General features: G+C 46.0%; 1 protein-coding gene and 1 long non-coding RNA gene across 4 annotated transcripts in view; one reads left to right on the forward strand and one right to left on the reverse strand.

The window, feature by feature from the left end:
* Positions 1-784: 784 nt before the first annotated feature.
* LOC102408097 (SLP adaptor and CSK interacting membrane protein) lies at positions 785-19671 on the reverse strand. 3 transcript variants are annotated; one of them, XM_025280766.2, is made up of 6 exons: positions 19534-19644; positions 18734-18794; positions 9094-9217; positions 6970-7033; positions 5400-5473; positions 785-3214 (listed from the first exon to the last, which is right to left on the reverse strand). In XM_025280766.2, exons 3-6 carry the CDS (start codon positions 9203-9205, stop codon positions 3003-3005), a joined length of 462 nt encoding a protein of 153 aa, XP_025136551.1. In that variant the 5' UTR covers positions 9206-9217; positions 18734-18794; positions 19534-19644; the 3' UTR covers positions 785-3002. The 3 variants fall into 3 exon arrangements, with proteins under 3 accessions (XP_025136551.1, XP_006060104.1, XP_006060105.1); XM_006060042.3 differs by lacking the exon at positions 18734-18794 and having other exon boundaries at positions 19534-19671; XM_006060043.3 differs by lacking the exons at positions 18734-18794; positions 19534-19644 and adding an exon at positions 15558-15880.
* Positions 19672-19822: 151 nt separating this feature from the next.
* LOC102407877 overlaps positions 19823-20270 on the forward strand; it is a 32145-nt gene continuing 31697 nt past the window's right edge. The window contains exon 1 of the long non-coding RNA XR_003107942.2: positions 19823-19928. This is a non-coding gene — a long non-coding RNA (uncharacterized LOC102407877). The remainder of the gene's footprint in view (positions 19929-20270) is intronic.

Here is a 20270-nt window from a genome sequence, read left to right on the forward strand (position 1 = left end):
TCCTATAGCTGGGCATGTGAACCAATCCTGACCATCGAGACATTAGGAAAAGTTGCTGGGAGCTTCTGGGAAAGTTTTTCCTAATTAATGGAAAGTTCTATGGGAGAAAATACCCCCTTTTCTTCCTAGGTTTAATGTCAGAGGATGTGATTGTTAGCTTTCCTTTCATAGGAAAATTCTCTTAGCTTTCCCCGCATGGTGGCAAAATAGCTGCCATGAGGGGAAAGCTAAGAGAATGTAAGAAAAGTCAGCTCATACCTCTGAGTCTTAAATCTCATGAATTCTGGAGTGAGTGCTTATCAAGATGCCTTGGTTTGTGAAGTCATACATTTCTTATTGTTTAAGTTATCTTTCATTGGATAGTCTGTTCCTTGCAGCCTAAAGCATACTAATTGATACACATGATTTGTAAAATTTGTTGCTAGTAAACCAGAGCATTTCCAGGGAACAATCTTGTCTGTATCACAAAGAAGATCAGACTGTTAACTATTGTAAAGAAAACTAAATTCACTGATTTGGGGCATGGGTAAGCCATCAGTTCTCAAATCAGCTAAGGTGGTAGGTAGAACAGGAATTGTTTCCAAATGATAGTTTTTCATGTTTGCAGGGATTTTAACATCATCACTGTTGCTCAGAATGGAAACTGTCTTCTTATTTGTGACTTTATCTATGAGTCAGATATGGCAGTGGTGGCTGACCTGGGGTTTCCTGTGGGGCTAGAATACACAAAAATGTCCTGGGGAGTCTTGATGTACCTGACTATATCATCCAAACTGGAAACAACTTTGTGTAGAAAACAAGGTTTTATTACAGGTGCCCTGTACAAAATCTCAGCCAAGTTACACAGGCCCAGAGAAAAATGATTTGTTTTTGTCACACTGGTAGATTTTCCATTAATGATCAACATTCAATAAATATTTATTAAGTGCCTAATATATGCCAGGGTTTGAGCTGGACATTGGGAATATAGTGGAATATAGACAGCTTCCACCCCAAAGAGTCCCAAGTTAGGAAGGAGATAAAGAATTAACTAGGCAATTATAATGCAGAGTGAGAAGTGTTTCATTAGGGCCAATTGCAGGGAGCAGTAAGATCCCATGAGGTCACTCATGAGTGTTTGGAGGGAGATGCAGGGACAGGACCCTGAGAAAGATTGGCATTGAAGAGATGTTTCAGAAGGAGGTGTTCTTGCAAAGATGGAGACAGGCCAGTCAGGCAGGAGGAGAACCAGGAGATGGTGGTGGCCCAGAAACCAAGGAGGAGTTTACACATGTCTGGTATTTACTTTTTAACTTTTGGTGTAGATGTGGATGGTTTGTGGAAATTTTAAAAGGGAAAGCTTGCTTGGTAAACACTTCTATCCTTTAGCCATTTTTTTCCCTATAATTAAAAAATATAATTAATTAATTTATGGCTGCACTGGGCCTTTGTTGCTTTGTGCAGGCTTCCTCTAGCTGTGGCAATCAGGGGCTACTCTCTATTGCAGCGCTTGGGCTTCTCATTGAAGTGGCTTCTCTTGTTGTGGAACATAAGCACTAGGCATGCGGGCTTCAGCAGTTGTCCTGTGCGGGCTCTAGGGCACATGGGTTTTTTCTAGGATTTAAGAAATGAGTCCTCTCTGGCTCATGGAATACCAGAATTCCCTAAGGCCATAGTTAGAGAACCACTGGTCTAAAACAAGGAGGTATTACAAGGAGTTGGAAGTTTCTATGGAGTCTAGAAAGAGAGAACCTGGGAGGAAACACATGTCCTCACTGGTCCAGCAATGGTTAAGTGGTTGAGGGGGATGACAGGTACACACTTTCTATCTCTCAAGGAGGAGCTCAGTCCAGGTGTCACTCCTGGGCCTTTCCACCAGTTCATGCTGCTCGCCCTGCAAGCCTGTTAGCTGGATTTCTCAGGGATTGCTTAGAAGTCAGCATCCTGTGAGACTGGCTAGACAGTGTCAAGTCTTCAGGCGTCAGCAGATCAACTTGAAGGAATCGATGAGGTTCAGGGTGACTTGGGCCTTGGCGACCCCACTAGGACACTCGTATAACTGGACAGCAGCCCGCTCCCCGGATGTTTCATTAGGTGTAGCATAATGAACTGGAGTTTCTGCCTCCCAGTCACTCAGGGGTAGGAATCTGGCAGGGAGGATATGATACTGTTTGTCTTGAATGCTACACAAGGGGGAAAGCAGTAATGAAAATATAGGAGGAGGGTATTAAAGACCCCTGAACTTTCATCTTGAATCTGCCACTGACTCGTCCCTTTCTTTCCTGTTCCCTATAATTTTTCCTGGGGAAACCTTTTTTCCTCCAGTACACATATTGCAAAATTGACACCCCTATGGGTAATGTCTGTCCTGTGGTCTAGAAGGTGACTTCTGTTCTTTGTTGATTGTTACGGTGCAGCCAGGAAGCAGTGAAAAAACTCTGGCTGGAAACTTGGATCTCTGTGGTTAGTTTGGCGGATGTCATAGAGAGGCCTTGGGGCTTGGGGTTGTGTAGGTGGGGAGGGTCCACAAGAACAAGAAGCACACCCCCACCCTTGAAGAATCAACAAGGTGTGATGTGTGACTTGTGTGCAAGAGCACTTAGCTGTGACTACCACCCACAGCCCCTCAGTGTGTGAGGTGGGTAGAGCGGGTAGGGGCTTGTGCAGGGTATGGGAGCCTGGGAGGCTCGTACAATCAAACACCAAGATTAAAGATCACTTAGAACCACACAAACAGGGGAAGAATGCCAGGAACTGAGTGGTTTCTCAGGGCGATGGGAAGTGGGGAGAGCTTTGCAGGGTCCAATGGGCCTCCACATGGAACCTCGCTCAGCAGAAGCCCAAGGCCTGACTCCTCTCCATTCTTAGAGCTGAGCACAGGCAGCTTTCCTCTGGCTGCAGTTATCTGATCACTGATGCTTCTCCATCTGATTCAGAAAGTGTTTATCTTATAGAGCTCCATAATGTTACCACTGGCTTTCGGACCTGGGCACTTATTGAACTTCAGCCATTCTTGATTGTTTTTAAAATAAGCTCTGTGAACCATCTTCTGCTTGCCAAAAGGAAGAAACATTTGTTTCAAGATGATGATTTTCTGTATTGGCAGGGACATCAACATCATCATAGTCTTCCTCAGGCTCAATATAGCTTGGGACGGTACTTGTCTTCTTATTTCTAATTTTATGTACCGAAGAGTATGCAGCTGGTGTGGGCCGACTTGGGGTTTCCTGTGGGGCTAGAATACACAAAAAGGTATCAGATGCAAAGCTAGCGTATGTTTATGTATTTTTGACCAAGTGGCTCTGCATGATTTTCATGGGTTTCAGTATCCTCCCACGTCTTGGTGGACCAGATCCCCATTTTGCAGAGGAAACTGAGGTCCAGCCATGACACAGTCTCAGGCTCACCCTAGTGAGTAAGTGGCAAACATCAGTCAGACGTCTTGACTCCCTTGTCGCTTTGCCTGACTGCACTGCAGTGAGAGCCACAAGACGGAAGTTCAGACAAGAAACTGACCAGAGCTAGTAGTGAAATGAGTAGTGCTGTACCTACAGGTTCTAATCCTCATAAGGAAGCGATACAAACACTATTTCCTTTCAGGCATGTCCCTCACAACGACTGAACACAGCATTCCAGAACTATCTATAATTGCTCACGTCCATCACCCCTCTGCTAAGAAGGAAGGGGGCAGTGGTGTCTTCAAAAGGTAGAATTAGCAGAAGATGGGCACATAGCACATGGACTAAAGTGGGAGGAAAATCTCAGCTCCCCCTTGATGGGGCCTGGAACTGCCTCCCCACATCTTTTCCTAAGAGAACTTGAATAACAACCACCATTTCAGTTCTGCAGTCAGATCCAAACTCATCTTCAGGATTCAGCAGTCACTAGCTGTGTGACCATGAGTAAGTCACTTAACTTCTCTGTGCTTCAGTGTCTTCCTCTGTCAGAAGGACATAATAATGTACCTGCTGCATATAGTTGCTGAGAGGATTAAATGAGACAGTACATATAAAGTGCCAAGCATGGGACCTGACACACAGTGCCTGCTCAACAAATGCTAGCTAATATTACTGTTTATCTATTCAATTAAAATATTTCATCCATTATCTACTAAGCTCCAGACACTATTGTTTTTTTTAATATTTTTATATATTTATTTAGTTGTCCAGGGTCTTCGTTGTGGCATGCAAACTCTTTAGTTGTATGGCACGTGGGGGATCTAGTTCCCCAACCAGGGATCAAACCCAGGCCCCTTGCACTGGGAGTGTGGAGTCTTACCCATGGACCTCCAGGGAAATCCCTTTAGGCACTGTTCTTTATGGTGGGTAAAGAACGGTGAACAAGACAAGAAGGGCGCTTATTTTCTAGGGTTTGTATTATAATGGAGGACACAGATAATGGACAAATGAAGGATAATTAGCTTACTTAGGATAATTGTCATAAGCTTCAAAAGGAGAATTGGAGGGATTTCTTTATGTAGGATGGTCAGGAGTGAACTCTCTGAGGTGGTAACATTTGAGCTGACACCAGAAGGGTGAGGTAAAGTCAGCTGTATGTAGAGCTTAAGGAAGACTATTCCGGTCAAGGGAACCAGGCAGAGATTTTCTGATACAAAGTGTGAGAAGCCCAGTGTTCCTTTATACCCATGCTGCAAGCTGGAATTTGAATATGAATTTACACATTGAATATTGGAAGCATTGGTACTTAGTTTGTACTCCCCCCCACATCTTAAACTTTATTCATCTCCTTGAAACAGGCTGCTGCCATCTGCAAATTCCAGTATAATAGACTGAAAGTTTGTGTCCCCACAAAATCCATATGCTGAACCATATGTGCCAACCACCAGTGCAGTTATATTCAGAAATGGGGTCTCCAAATAAGTAATTAAAGTTAAACAAGGTCAGAAGGGCAGGGCCCTGATCCAACAGGATTAGTGCCCTTCTAAGAGACACCAGAGAGCTGTTTCCCCTCCATGTTTGCACACAGTCATCTACAAACTAGAAGTATTCTCACCAGAAACCAGATTGGCCTGGCACCTTGATCTTAGACTTTTAGCCTCCAGAACTATGAGAAATTTACTGTCATTTAAGCCACATTGTCTGTGTTACTGTTTTATGGGCAACCCAAGCTGACTGCTTCCTAAGTGGCTCAGTGGTAAAGAATCTGCCTGCAAATGCAGGAGGTACAGGAGAGGTGGGTTCGATTCCTGGGTCAGGAAGATCCCCTGGAGGAGGAAATGGCAATCCACTCCAGTATTCTTGCCTGGAGAATCCCATGGACAGAGGAGCCTAGTAGGCTATAGTCTGTGGGGTTGCAAAGAGTTGGACACGACTGAGCAACTGAGGACAAGCTGACTAAGATGCCAAGACAAATTTATTATTTTACCCTGAATGAGACTGTTATCAGCAAAATATACTCACAGGCAACTCCTGGGGAAAGCATATCCCTGGGTGGCAGAGGGGGTAATTGAACTGAGAATTGTTCTGTAACATTCCTGGAAGAGAGAAAGAATAGGAGTCAGTGTTTGGTTTTGATCATGCCTGCCGATTTAAGAGAAACTGTCAAGGGAAATGGACAGAGTTGAACATTCAAATCTTGGTCCATAAAGACTGAAAGCATCTCCTTTCTTTCCTAGGTCTTGCATCCCATCTGTAATTGACACACTAAAGAAACCACTTCTTTAGCCCAGGGACCATTTGGATTGGAGGGTGTGGAGCAGAAGCACTCTAACTTAGACCACGGATCTCATCTTTCTGTGTTTACCTGAGCTGGATCAGCAGGGGGAGGTAAGCACCAGGTGTATTTTGATGTGCAAAATGGATGTGCAAAACCTGGGCTTCCCAGGTGGCTCAGTGATAAAAAGTATCTGCCTGCCAATGCAGGAGACATGGGTTTGACCCCTGATGCGGGAAGTCAACATACTGTAGAGCAACTAAGCCTGTGTACCATAACTATTGAGCCTGTGCTCTGGAGCCTGGGGAGCCACAACTGTGGAACCCATATGCTGCAGCTATTAAAGCTCTAGAGCCTGTGCTCTGCAACAAGAGAAGCCACAGCAACGAGAAGCCCTCACACCTCAATGAAGAGTAGCCCCCGCTCGCCACAACTAGAGAAAAGCCCTTGAAGCAATGAAGACCCAGCACAGCCAAAAAAACAAACAAAAAACAGGTGTACTCCTAATGTTAAACATACACCCACCATGAGACAGCAACATTGGGTATATATCCTGCTGATCAAAAGATATGTTACTAAAATGTTTATAACAGCACTATTCATAACAATGGCAAACTGGTTGCTACTCAAATGCCTATAAGTAGCAGAATGGATAAATTCATCATGGTTCAGTTCCACAGAGGAACACTCTATGGTAATGAGAATGAACAGTCTACAACTACACACAATGAATCTCACAAAAAAGTGCTGAGCAGAAGAGGTTAAACACTGAATAACACATACTGTATAATTCCATGTATATGAAGTATAAAGACAAGGAAAAATGAGCCTATACTATTTCAGACAGTGATTATCCTTAGGGTTTAAAGGCTGAAAGGGCATTTATGGGATTGAGATGCTGGTAATTTTGTTTCTTTATCTGGGTGCAGCTACCGGGTCTGTTTAGTTTGTGGAAATTCATTGAGTTGTACTCTTAGCATATGCATTTTTCTGTATTTATATTATACTTTGGTAAGAAGTTTCAGGGGCTTCCCAGGTGACTCAGTGGTAAAGAATCTGCCAGCCAAGCAGAAGATGTGGGTTGGATCCCTGGGTCAGGAAGATCCCCTGGAGAAGGGAATGGCAACCCACTCCAGTATTCTTGCCTGGAAAAATCCCGTGGGCAGCGGAGCCTGGTGGGCTAAAGTCCACAGGGTCGCAAAGAGTCAGACATGACTAAGTGGCTGACCATGCACATACCAGCTCAGTAGTGCAGGCACAAGAATGCAAGTGGACAGGCGGTTCTCAAAATTAAAAAGCAGGATTCCCCGCACTTACTCATACATCGTTTCTTCATCTCTCTGCTTTTGTTTCAAGGACTTGGAAATTTCCCATTTCTTGCCTAAGGAAAAAAATAAGCATATTCATTTAGGAAAAATTGTCCAAAATTGTGATCTTTAGAGTTTAGAAGAGACCAGAGAATGGGCAGGTTCAGGATAGTCAGAAGAAGAACCATCCAGAGAAAACAGACTTAGGGGCACAGAGCTCATAAGTGATAGAGTCAGAATGTCATCCAGACCGTCTGACCTCAGAGCCTGGGACTAATCCAGTGTGGGCTGTGGCTGCTTCCTCATCGCCTGGTACTGTGTCTACCTAGCATATAGTTGTCACTTAGAAATACTAGTTGAGTGAATAGCCAAAAGCATTAACGGGAGGAAATGAGATGAAGAATGGGAATAGCAGTTTGTAAACTGTGATATGCTGGACATGTAAGTTATTATTAATTATAACCTACTTGTTAATAGGAGTGGGTCAAGATAAAAGAGAATAAGTAAAGTTTTTGTTCAGGGTCATATTTTGTCCATATCTAAAAGCAAAATGTTTTGAGACTTCTCTGGTGGTCCAGTGGTTAAGAATCTGCCTTCCAATACAGGGGAAGTGGTTCAATCCCTGGTCAGGGAACTAAGATCTCACATGCTTCGAGGCAACTAAACTGGCACACCACAGCTAGCAAAAGCTTGTGCACCGCACCCAAGAGCCTGTGCAACCAAAATTAAAACAAATCCAAATTTAAAAAATGAAATATTTTAAAAAGACAAGTGGATAGAGGACTATAGTGGCTAGAATACACTTTCTGTATTTAAAAAACTAATTACCATCAGAGGGTGCAGGGGAAAGGGCTTTGAATGGGGAGCCCAGTGTACCCAAGTTCTGGCTCCAACTCTGCCACCAAGTCCCAGGAGACCTGAACCAAGGATTTGCCTCTCTTTGAACCTTGCTTTTCTTATCTCTAAAGAGAGATTGAAAAGAATGACAGAAGCTTTCATTTCTGAGCAGCCCTGACCTTTCAGCACTGGTTCAGCAGGACCCTGAGGCCATATCCAGATGCATCAGGAGGACAGGGCCCTGATTGTGGAGGGATGGCCCCTAGGTGCCCCAGGGCAAGACGGCCATACCTCTCAGAGCATTTACCATCCCCAGGTGTGCTCCAGGCCTAGGTCATAAGTTAAGGGGTAGGAACTTAAGAAAACTCACTATTGAACCAGAATTTCATGTTTTTGGAGATGAATATTAAAGTAGAAACTCAATTGTAGATAGTCTAAATTTACAGTAATCCTCCAGGCAGCTGCTTATTTATGTCCAAGTGTGCTAAGAACCTCTGTCCAAGGCACATATAATACCCCCAAATTCAGAGTATGATCTTAGAATAGGCAGTCATGGTGGTCAACCATGAAATGAGTCCATTTTTCATGCCTGAAGACTTCTTTTTTAATACCACACTTCAAAATGTGAAGGTACACTATGGGGTAAGGTGAGAGATGGAAAACTCAAATTAGGGCTTTTTTTCAGATAGCTCAAAAACAGTCAGTTTTTAAATTTTTTTTTTTTTTTGCATCTTGCGTGTCATGTGGGATCTTAGTTCCCTGACCAGGTATCAAACCCATGCTCCCTGCTTTGGAAGCATGGAATCTTAACCATTAGACAGCCAGAGGTGTTTTGAGACATTTTTAAAAACTACTTTGTGGAGAATGATTGCCATACAAAAAGCTGTACGTATTTCATGTACACAAGTCAATGCATTTGGAATCAAGACAGTTTTTGACATTCCATGCACTTGTACTCTCAAGTTCCAGCGATAAGGTGCTGTGACATAGGAGAGAGACAGCACTGGAGAACAGCATGCCTTGAAACTGATTCTGCTTTTACCCAAACTGTGAGGGCTGGAAGAGTTCTTGGAGATTAAGTAACCTCCCTCCCTTCACTGTGCAGAGGGGGAAATTGAGGCCCAGAGACACATATTAGTAGCAGAGCTAGGACTCGACCCAGAGTGCATGATGCTAAATCCAGAGTTCAGCCCATGGAAGCCCAGAACTAATCTTTTTGCCCTAAAGAAGCCCCAGTGTCCCCAAAACCACCTCTTCGCTCCCCTCCCTCCACCTGCCCAAGGGAGAGGGTCATTACCTTGTCTAAATAGACACCTACAGACACAGAACAGGATGGTGCCCAGGCTCACAGAGGTAAAGATGATGGCCACAGCCAAGATGATCCAGAAATGGTCCTTCCACCAATCCATGGCCTTGAGATCCTGAGAAGAATGGAGGGAGAGGGTAAGACATAAGTGAAGAGCTTCTTGGGAGGTGGAGGCAGCTATCTACCATGTTGTGTGGCTGCATCTGCTTAGGGACCAGGCAGGCGTTTGCTCACAATCAAACACTGTTGATTTGCAGCTGGGAGACCTCAGGCAAGTGATTAACTTTCTCCAAGCCTCAGTGTCCTCACCTGCAATATGCCAGTGATGCTGTCTACTACCTTACAGGGAATTTACGAAAATTAGAGGTAAGACATGTACTTATCAGTTACTCTAGAAACTGTAGACATAATCACTGCTTTTCTTTACACTGTCAAACATGCAGCAGGAAAGGAAAATGCCATTTAAAGCAATAACTGACAGCAGTTGTTTTTATATCAAAGGGACAACTAGACTAAATTCATAATGGGGCAGATAGAATTTTGAGAGCTTTTTTGGGGGTGTGGGGGAGTGCTTCCCTGGTGGCTTAGATATAAAGAATCTGCCTATAATGTAGACCTGGGTTCAATTCCTGGGTTGGGATGGTCCTCTGGAGAAGGGACTGGCAACCCACTCCAGTATTCTTGCCTGGAGAACTCCATAGATAGAGGAGCCTGGAGGCTATAGACCATGGGGTTGCAAAGAGTCGGATACAACTAAGCGACTAACATTTTCACTTGTTTTTTGAGGTGGAGGTTAGAAAAATACCTTGATGGATCTCTTTGAGTGAGGCATGATCAGAGGGAGAAAGATGCAAAGCAAACTGAATTAGTCTGCATGAGAGAAGGTTCGTTTCCATTATAGGTTATTACAAGATATTGAATATAGTTCTCTGTGCTATACAGTAAATCCTTTATATATATATGTACAGTAAATACTTTATATATAGTAGAGTGTATCTCTTAATCCGATGCTCCTAGTTTATCCCTCTCCTCCTTCCCCTTTGGTAGTTATAAGTTTGTTTTCTAGTTCTGTGAGTTTGTGTCTGTTTCGTAAAGTTCATTTGTATTATTTTTAAAAATTCCACATCTATGTGATGTCATACAGTATTTGTCTTTCTATGTCTGACTTATTTAACTTAGTGTGTTCTCTAAGTCCATCTATGTTGCTGTAAGTGGTAATATTTCATTCTTTATGGTCGAGTAATATTCCATTGTATATGTGTGTGTGAATATATATGTATACCCCCACATTTTCTTCATCCATCTATCTGTTGATGGCCACTCAGTCTCTTTTCTCTTACTTAAATGTCTCCTAGTTCTTAGTCTAATTTTCCCCTCATATATTCTATCTCTTTGACTTTTTCTTTACTCCTGACAGATTTCTCCGAGAAGAAACATAAACATACTCTTTAGAGCTATAGAAACACACACCAGACAGAGTTAAACGCTGTTGCGTCTGAAGAGCATGACTGGGTGTGGGGAGGGAAGCATGAGGCCTGGCAGCTGTGACTGTTCTCTGTAAACCCTCCGAATTCTTTGCTTTTTTATCTTTTTTAACTTTTGCGTTTACTTTTATAACACTGATAAGAGTCAATCAACCATTTAGTGTAGCTTCCCTTTGTTCAGATTTCAAGTTCAAAGAAATTTTATTCTCATCAGATTCTTGGGAAAGAAAGAGGAAATAGGATGATGCCAGAAAGTGAAACTATGGGTCACTTTTCAGAACTATGCAAAGTGGTAAATATTCTGCAGTCCTGTTCACACAAATTGAATGGCTTTGATTTCCCATCAGATGTTTTGAGCGTGTTTAGTGCACCAAGGGCTTTCTCATCACTCACCTTATTTCACCCTCACCACCCAACCCTTTTCTAAACAGGGCCTGAGACAGAGGTGTAGTGACCTCCCCCAGGTCACCCAGGAAGGAGGGTGGGCGGAACGCTTCCTCTCTGTGTCTCAGGGCCTTCCAGTGTCAGGATGCCTCTGAATCATCAAGGAGAGGTCAGATGGAGGTCAGGATATCTCACTTTACTTCAAAAGGAACATCGCTGTGGTAGTCATATGGTGCTATGGGGACCCAAGGCATTCCCCAGAATGAATGATCGGGGCTTGAGAATGAAAGTCCCAAGTTCCGCATAACCTAAGATCAGAGAAATAGCTCTTCCCCCATGAACTGCCGACAGGTGCCTTTACAACAGAACCAAGACGAGCAGGTCTTTTTGGGAGCATGCAGCTGAGGAAGGGGGCTATTAATAACCACATCCCAGTGGGTCCCCCCACCCCGAGAGAGGGAACAGGAGCCCTGGGGAGAGATGGCAGGGAGTACAGCTGGTGGGCAGTGTGTCACGGCTGTATAGTCCAGTTCAGGCTCTGGAAAGTATGGAAACTGAATCCCACTTGTGTTGTCAGGCCTGGAGTAGATAAGGTCGTGGGGCGCAGGCTTCCTGAGAGCTACTGAAACATCAGGCAAAGAGGTGTTTACAAGAAAGGAGGCTGGCAGCCAGCCCAAAGGTGCAGCCGAGTCTCTCAAGGGACTCCAGGGGTGAGTCTCCACCCAACACCACAGACTCGATCAGCAGCAGTGACCCAGCAAGGGGAGACTTCCTGTGGAAAACTGTCTGTCCCTGTCTTTCCTCCTCAATCCCATACCGGGGGGTGGTACGGGCAGGGAAGGGTGCTTAGGGAGCTGAGGCAGCCTTCATCCCTCACCTTGCTCTGTACTCCCCTCACTGGGCAAAGCGGAGAGCTTTGGGTCAAAGATGAGACGGAAGTTTTTAAATGAGTGTGACTAAATTTTTAAAACTGAAATGAGTCTGCTTAGTAATCAAAAGTAATAAAAGTTTTGGGGTTGGACTGAAATGTCACTGGGGGAGGCCTCTCCCTGCTGGAACAAGGCAGGAACCCAGGCAGTAGGATCGTTAGAAAAAAACTGCATCTGTTCGCTATGGCCGCTCCAACAAATCACCATGGATGCCATGTCTAAAAACAGCACAGAAGTTTTATCCAGCCGAATTGCTGGGTAACACAACAGCCAGCACGTTCTCATTGGGCAGGGTTGGCCCCTTCCGAAGGCCCCACTGGAGATGCCACTTCCTTGCTCCTTTCAGCTTCTGGAGGTTGCTTGTGTTCCTTGGCTCACAGCCCCCTCCTCCATCTCCTTGCATCTTTCTAACAGTCCTTCCCCAGTCACGTCTCACCTCCTCTTGTGCCTCCCTCTCCCACTTATAAGGACTCTTGTGAAGACAATGGGCTTCCCTGGTGGCACAGCTGGAAAGAACCTGCCTGCCAATCTGGGAGATGTGGGTTTGATCCCAGGGTCAGAAAGATCCCCTGGAGGAGGAAATGGCAACTCGCTCCAGTATTCTTGCCTGGAAAATCCAATGGACAGAGGAGCCTGCCGGGTTACAGCCTGAGGGGTCACAAAGAGGTGGACATGATTGAGCACGCATGCACACACGCATGCTGTGGTTACACTGGGCTCACCCGGATAATCCAGGTTCATCACTGTGTCTCCAGATCAGCTGATTTGCAACCTCAGTTCCGCTTGTGACCACAGTTCCTCCTTGCCTTGTAGTCTGACATAACCACAGGTTCCAGGGGTTGGGATGTGGACATCTTGGGGTGGGTGAGACCACCACACAAACCACCTCATGCTGATACTGCAGGAAGATGAGACTCTAGTGAAAGTGGTCTCATGGGTTTATACATTATACAATTTATTTTTATTGTTTTTTTTTTTTTGCCTTCTATTGATGTCTCCGGAATGAAAGAGGAAAAAGTCAGCAATGATCCTGCCATCTCTGACCAGAAGTCCACCACAGAGTGCTCGATGTTGCTGGCCCATGGAAGAAGCAGCGAAGACCCACCACGAGGCTTGGGACAGATGTGGGTCTCTGTGTCTGGGAGGGGACTGCCACATGGGAGGGGACATTTTTGTTTTCAAGAGTCTGAGCTCATTGGAAGTTTCTCAAGGCTGGACTTGGACTCAGAGATAAGAGAGGGCCCCGTGAGCCAGAGTAGGGGCTCATAGTGCAGTATGGACCAGAGGAGGGAAGGATTCAGTGTGGCCCCAAAGCTGATCCAAAGCTGAGCCATAGGTCAGCAGGTCCTGGGCCTGGGGAGGGTGAGGTGCTGAGTCTACAGATTCAGGTTAGGGGTCCTGGCTGCTGGGAGGAGGGCAGGGCCTGACCTCAGTTCCCGTCAACTGGGGGAGCATTTGGTGGACACCACGAATGGAAGAAAGAAGAGTCAGAAGAACAAGGGAGCTGTCTTTAGCCATTAGCTATTGAGGACCTTGGTGTGTCAGACCCCAGGGCAAGAACTTGAGGAGGAGTGGAAATTCCCAACCTGGGGCCTGGCCATTGGGACTTTGTTTTAGTAAAGTTCTCCAGATGATTCTAGGGGGAGGCCAATGTTGAGAACCAGTGACATACATGTTATCACTTAATCCTTATACTGGTGTTGGGAGGAGTTATTATTACCCCCATTGTACAGATAAAAAGAGAGAACTCATAGGGTTTAGGCAATTTGTTAAAGGCAGCATGGCTAGTAGCTCACTAGTCTAAGATTGCAGCACAGCCTGGTCTGATGCCAAAGTTCATGCTCTTTTTACTCTGTCAGATTTACACCAAGTTGATAAATACTTCTTTTCATAACAGAACTGAAAGCAGAACTATCGGTCAAGAAATTCCAATATTGGCAAGACCTCCACCTCGAGTTGTGACTTGTTCCAAATAATAAGAACCTCAGTATGAAAATGCATCTTAGAAAAGGAACATACATATATGCTACCTTAGCATGAGTTCAACCACACTGTATGGCAGGTCATAATTATAGCCCCATTTTAGAGAAAAGAGAATAGAAGTTTAGATGAGCTCAGTGAACTTGCCCAAGGTCATAAGTGGAAAAAATCAGAAGCTAAGCCCAGGACTCTTACTTGTGACCACTAAGCCAGAGCTTTGGGAAATGTACTAAAATGCAGATAGATACCACAGTCTGTGTCCCAACTCTACTCTCAATTATGATTTGTAACTCTGGTGCGGGACTCAGCATTGTCAACACACGCTCCAGTGGGTTCTCAGGCCCTGGGGAGAACACTACATCCAGCCAGCTTGTAGAGCCCTGAGCTGCAGAGGTGAGGAGGCTGGAGGCTTGTTCCTTGCAACATTCACAGGCAGTAGAAGCAGCAAAGGAGACTGAAGGCACTAAAACAAACCCCTAAACCCAAAGACTTCTCCTGTTTGCTTGTCACATGGCTGATGGAACTCCATCGTCAACAAGTCACTCTCTCTCCCTACTTCCCCTACTTTTATACCCATTTGCCTGACACTGAGGAAGAGGAACTGATTTTTACTAGGGTGTGAATGGCTTCATGGAGCCTCAGAATTCCTTCCCCAGGGCGTTGGCAGGAGCAGGAGTATCCTAGAATCTTATCCAAAGTCCTTAGAGGATAGTCATAACCAAACATGGCCTCGGAGTGAAGTTCCTGCAGGGCTAAGGTGACCTGGGAAGACCTGCTGTCTGCCCATCGTCCTCCCTGCTTGTCCTCCCCTCCCAGCTTCACAGACACTCCTCGCCCCAGAGCTCAGTGTCCTGCACTCTATCGAGCCACTTCTTCTCAATCACCCTGTCCTCAGATAGACTTTGCATCTCAGTCACTCCTCTGATAACGGCTTAAAGAGCACTAGTCAGCTTGATGAAAGCCCAGAAGGCAAGGGAAGCCTGAATTTCAAGAAGGGGGAAAAGTGAGATGAGGAAAGATTGTTTAAAATACAGGGAGTCAGTGTGTTTATAAACTGTGAAGTGTCAGGAAAAAGGACAAAATGAAATGCAGGCAGAGAAAAGAGAGCAAAAGCTACCTTCAGGGGCTCAGATGGAAGAATCAGCTTTTAAAAGGAAACAAGGATGGAAGGAGGGCTGTGCTGTTGAGCAGAACCAGACTGGGATGAGAGGGCAGGAAGCTGGCCAGAAAGCTCCTGTTATGAGTTAGGAAGAGTCGACAGGCGAGGTTCTGGGGGCGGCAGGGTGAGAGGCAGACAGCCCTGCTTCCCACTCCGCAACATACTATGATCAATATTCAAAATGCATTTTTTTTTTCCTCCAACTGAGCCTGCATACGCTTACTGTGACAGCTGTCTGATGGTTTGTTTGCTGTTCATCATCTCCCACACTGGCTGTAAGCTCTCGGAGAGCAAGAATCTTGCTGCTCCCTCTACCACTCTTTCTAGTTCCTAGACCGTCACCTGGAATGCAGTGGGAGTGCCATACGCATCTGTGAATAAATGACTGCATGACTGATGGCCCCACCTCCTTCCCTCTTCCCTTGTTGTGGGCAGGCTTCTCCGCTAATGATGCAGTAGGCAGTTTGGATCCAGGGTCTGAAATTCAAGTGCTGGCATTCTAGTTCTAAAGCACCTCACCTGGACACGAGAGCTTGGGCAGGCTCCCTGATCTCCCCCTGCCTTTGGTCGTGGGCTTCAAGCAGCTGGCTGGGAAGCAGAAGCCAGACAGAGAGGTGTGAAGGGTGGAGTGGCAGCTTCTCTCTCTTGATTGCTCTAGGCACTCAGTTCTGAGTAGGCTCAGGGTGGGAGAGCCACTAAAAGCAACTACCAACCCAGATCTGACTCTCACTTCCCCAAAAGGCGTTTCCGGGGAGTCAGTGGCAGAAAACACATTCACTCTCCATCACCAGGAATTCTGGAGACTGTGGCTTTATTCAAGAATTTGCTTTTTTTTTTTTTTTTTAACCAAATTCCTCAGAGTAAGATGTGCAGTTTACAATGTGACAGCTACACATATATTCACATAAATAAAACGTTTCACAAAGTGCTTCAGGCACTCCAATTGGCAGTTGCTCATCTGTTCTAGCCTATTTCATGAGAAGAAGTCCTGAGTGTCAGCCTTTCAGTTTATTTCAAAGTGTATTAATGGTAATGCCCTGTGTATTGAAAGACTTGAGTTTTTCTCATGAAAAATAAGCGACCTGAAATAGCCATGAGTCCCAAGAGGTGTGGGTGGAATGCGTGTGTTGGTGGTGAATTAGAGTTTCAGAAAGTTTGTCAGAAAAAGGCTTTGTCGGAAGAGGTGGACTTGTAAATAGCTTAGCAGGAAGTTGGGGAGATGTGAATATGAGTCCAGTTCCTTACTCTCTGCCTTTATGGACACAAATCCCTCTACCAGAGGCCTGCCCTATCCAAGACAGCAGCCACTGGCCCTGTGAGGCCCTTCCACTGAGCACTGGCTAGATGGCTAGTTGAGTATGTGCTGCAAGTTCGAAATACACGCTGGATTTCAAAGACTTGGAACAGAAAGAACATGACAGATCTCATTAACAAATGTTTATCTCGGTTACATGTAGAAATGATAGTATTTTGGCTAGAGTGGGCTAAGTAAAATGTATTAATAAAATTAATTACAGCTTCCCACCCCTTTTTAATTTACTCCCACCCAAATTGTAACACTGTTTCAGCCTTGGGTTGGTGCAGTATGGAACAGAGGCTCACCCACAGGGGTTCAGAGCAGGGCTGGCCTCCTGCGGAACCCACAGAAATCTGAGGGACAGCTCTACACTTTGCAGGGCATGGAATGAGGGTCCGAGCTGCTCTCCGCCTGGATCTCAAGTGTCTGGGAGACTCCAGATAATACTGAGGCAACACCTGCCAGCCAGCATGGGCTGTGCTTGCCCGAATTCATCTCTAGTTCCCAGACGGTCACTGCTCAGCCTTAGTGAGGCCAAGTTCCCACTGGATCTGCCCTGCTGTTGTCAGCCCCAGAAATGGCTGTCTGGATAGTTGATGGCCACCTAAAGTCCAAGTGTGGGATTTCCCTGGATAGAGGTCCAGAGGTTAAGACTCCGTGCTTCCAAAGCAGGGGGCATGGGTTCGACCCCTGGTCAGGGAACTAAGATCCCATATGATGTAATGGTGTGGCCAAAATAAATTAAAAAAGTAAAACTCAAGCATGCCTGGGGTAGGGTGGGAGCAGAGTATTAAAAGGAGTTGTTTCTCTTCTCCCTCTCTCTGTCCTTCCACTTCTGTGAAAGGTTAAATACAAGTCCTAGAGAGCACGTGCTCCCCTCAGTGTTACAGCTTATCACACTAGCTCTCAGATTAATCTTGTCTGATTTATTTCATCACAGGGCTTGACTCTGTTCATATACACTCACCCATCATAGTTTATCGCCCCTGTGGCCACAGTTAGGAACTACATCTACTTGCTAGCAAAAATGAAAGATAACCATAAAATCCTATCATGGCAAAGTTGTGGTGAAATGGACCCTCCCACAGGGCCAGTGATAGGACACATTAATTTTAAATACATTTTTGGAGAGAAAATAGTACATTTAAAAAACGATCACACCATTTAATTCTATAATATCATTTCTAGAAATATAGCCTGAGAAATAATCTGATCAAAGTAAAACCCTAAGAGGACCACCGTGTAGAGATGAACCTTCGTAGAGATGAACAGGGAGCTGCCCAGCAGCCAAATGGGGGTCTCTTGGGGAAGAAAATTACACAAGGGCCACTTGATAGGACGTGTGTGTTAGTCAGTCATGTCCAGCCCTTTGTGACCCCATGGACTGGGGCCTGCTAGCCTTCTCTGTCCATGGCATTTTCCAGGCAAGAAGACTGGAGACTTGATAGGATAGGATGCAGTAATCAAGGAGTCATTAGGAAGAAAGCATCATCAACTATTGAGAAACCACATAAAATGAAAGGAACAGAATGCTGACTTATATCTAGACTATTGCCACATCTTATAACATTACTTGAAGATGTGCCAGGAGAATGGCTGGGATAAAGCACAGAAAGGTGAATTTAGATTGTTTTGTGCGTGAGAGTAGGGTCCTTCTTTCTTTCCCTCCCACCCAGCCTTGCTGTGAGGCATAAAGCAAACACGTTTTCAAAAATTTAGGCATCATGTTTTACAAGAGCTTCTGCTCCCTGCTCTCAAACAGGTCAATTTTCTAGTATCTTCGAGATGTTCGGGATGATGGGTTAGCAGAGCCCTCCAGAGCTGCAGGTCATTCAGGATTCTTAGTGAGTTTATCCCAGGATTTCTACAACCCAGCAGTCCTTCCTAGGGTCCAACCAAGTTTCTACTTGCCTTTGCATGTAAGTGTAAGTCACTCAGTCATGTCTTACTCTTCGGGACCCCATGGATTGTAGCCCGCCAAGCTCCTCTGTCCATGGAATTCTCCAGGTAAGAATACCGGAGTGGATTGCCATTCCCTTCTCCAGGGGATCTTTCTGACCCAGGGATCAAACACAGGTTGCATGCACTGCAGGCAGATTCTTTATCGTCTTAGCCACCAGAGAAGCCCCTTGCTGTTGCTTACTTTCCCCTATTTGTTTGGCTCTGAGAATGTGAGGGAAACTTGAACCTGTCACCCAGGGGCTCTCTGGCAGGAATGCCAGCCTCATGTTGAGTAGATGGAAGAGAATCAGGGATGCTGGTGCCCTGAAGACAGCAGTGACATCTGTATTTCTATGTCTAGAATGTACTTATATCAAAATAAAACATAGGTAACTTTCCAAAACAGCTACGCCTAAGAAAAAATGACTGGAAGGCAAGACAGCAGCACCCTCTTTACCGTGATTGTTGTGAGGTGGTGGGATCAAGGGTCATTGTTTCTGCTATTGCTTTGCAGTTTTCTAATTTTCAGAAAGAGAAAAAGAAAGAGATGCTAAAAAAAAATTATTCAGAAGAAGCTCCCAGCCCTTGTCTTCTGCAGGCTCAACAATCCCCACTTCTGATGCCTCCTTAGAGGTCCACACATGCAGAGGGACCAGGAAAGGGAGTGACATGAAGGACAACTGATGCATGAGAAGGTGGAAGTGAAAAGGACAAAGCCGAACCCAGGCCCCCACCGCAGTAATTTTTTCCAGACGGCGAGAGTAAATGGCTCAGTGGAGGTCTTGACCCTGAGGCCTCTACAAGAGAGGTCCCTGAATGCTAGAGACACAGTGACAAAGACACCAGGGCTGTTGGTGCTCATCCCAGGGCTTCAGGGGGAGCCCCAAGTTCACAGAGTTAGTGCCTCGATCCCCACCCTCCCTCCAGCATGGACCCACTGAGGGTCCTCGCGTGGGTCAGGTACCCAAACTCACCATCAGAATCCAGAGAATGATACAACCTGCTCACAGTACACACATCTCACTCCCAGGCACAACATCATTCCAGCCTGAGAAGCAGGCCTCTTCATGACCCCACCTTTCACACGAGGAGGCCCCAGGAGCTGGAGATGACCTTGCGGTCATCCAGCCAGCCACCAGCAGGGTGGTTTCAAGGCTAGTTTTTCTCCAGCCCCACCCAGTGGTCCCCAGGCCCCAGGCTACAATCCCCTGGCCCAGCCCTGGCGGTCCCCTGCTCTGACAGGGCCCAGGCGCTTACCTGAGTTGCAGGAGCTCCAGACGTGAGCGGCTGAGGGGCCATCAGTGCTCTGAAGGCCGTGGCTCAGCACAGCTGGGGAGAGGCAGTCCCTTGCCCACACGCCTTCCACCCAGCCCGAGCTGTGAGTGCCAGCCTGACCACACTTCCCCTTTATGCTCAGCCCACCAGGGAGAGGCCCCAGACACCATCACCAGGCAGCCAATTCCTCTTCTAGGAGCCAGATTCTTCTTTCTGCTCCTGTGCTCCTGCAAGGCCCACCAGTGGACCATCCTGTGGTGGAGAGGTCGGGCCCCAGGGTTGGGGGGCTTTCCCACAGACGAGCCTGCCCTGAGCACCCTGGAACTCCAGAAGAGCTAAGGGAACCTGACAACCCCCCAGACCCAGAGACAGACTGGGTAAGAAACCAGTTCACATGTATTAATATAAGGGCTGTCCCCCAAGGAAGACAGCTCTCATAAGCCCACGGGGGGCCCTGGCACTCTGACCCAGCTTTTGCTCCTGTTTCTGAGGATGTGTGGCACACTGCATCAAGAAGTGGGTCCAACTGACCACTGGACTGAATCGTCTTTCCCACAACACCACTGCCTCCGAAATGGGGGCCGCGGGTGGGGAAGCCAACCAACTATTCTGTGGAACTGACTGTTCTGACTGAGTGGTCACGTCAGTAAAAATAGCCAAACTGGTATGCATTGTGTCTGCCTGGGGTGAAAATGTTCTGATTACTTTCAACCATAATG

This window comes from Bubalus bubalis, chromosome 3 (genome assembly GCF_019923935.1).
Source record: "Bubalus bubalis isolate 160015118507 breed Murrah chromosome 3, NDDB_SH_1, whole genome shotgun sequence".
In the NCBI taxonomy this organism is placed as follows: domain Eukaryota; kingdom Metazoa; phylum Chordata; class Mammalia; order Artiodactyla; family Bovidae; genus Bubalus; species Bubalus bubalis.

Excerpts from the sequence above, each read along its gene's own strand:
- LOC102408097 (XM_006060042.3), bottom strand. The coding sequence starts at position 19,575 with ATGGCCCCTCAGCCGCTCACGTCTGGAGCTCCTGCAACTCAG. Across the intron at positions 5,474-6,969 it reads GATGAAGAAACGATGTATGA|GAATGTTACAGAACAATTCT; the intron begins GTAAGTGCGGGG and ends TCTCTCTTCCAG. Across the intron at positions 3,215-5,399 it reads GCTTTCCCCAGGAGTTGCCT|CCCCACAGGAAACCCCAAGT; the intron begins GTGAGTATATTT and ends TGTGTATTCTAG.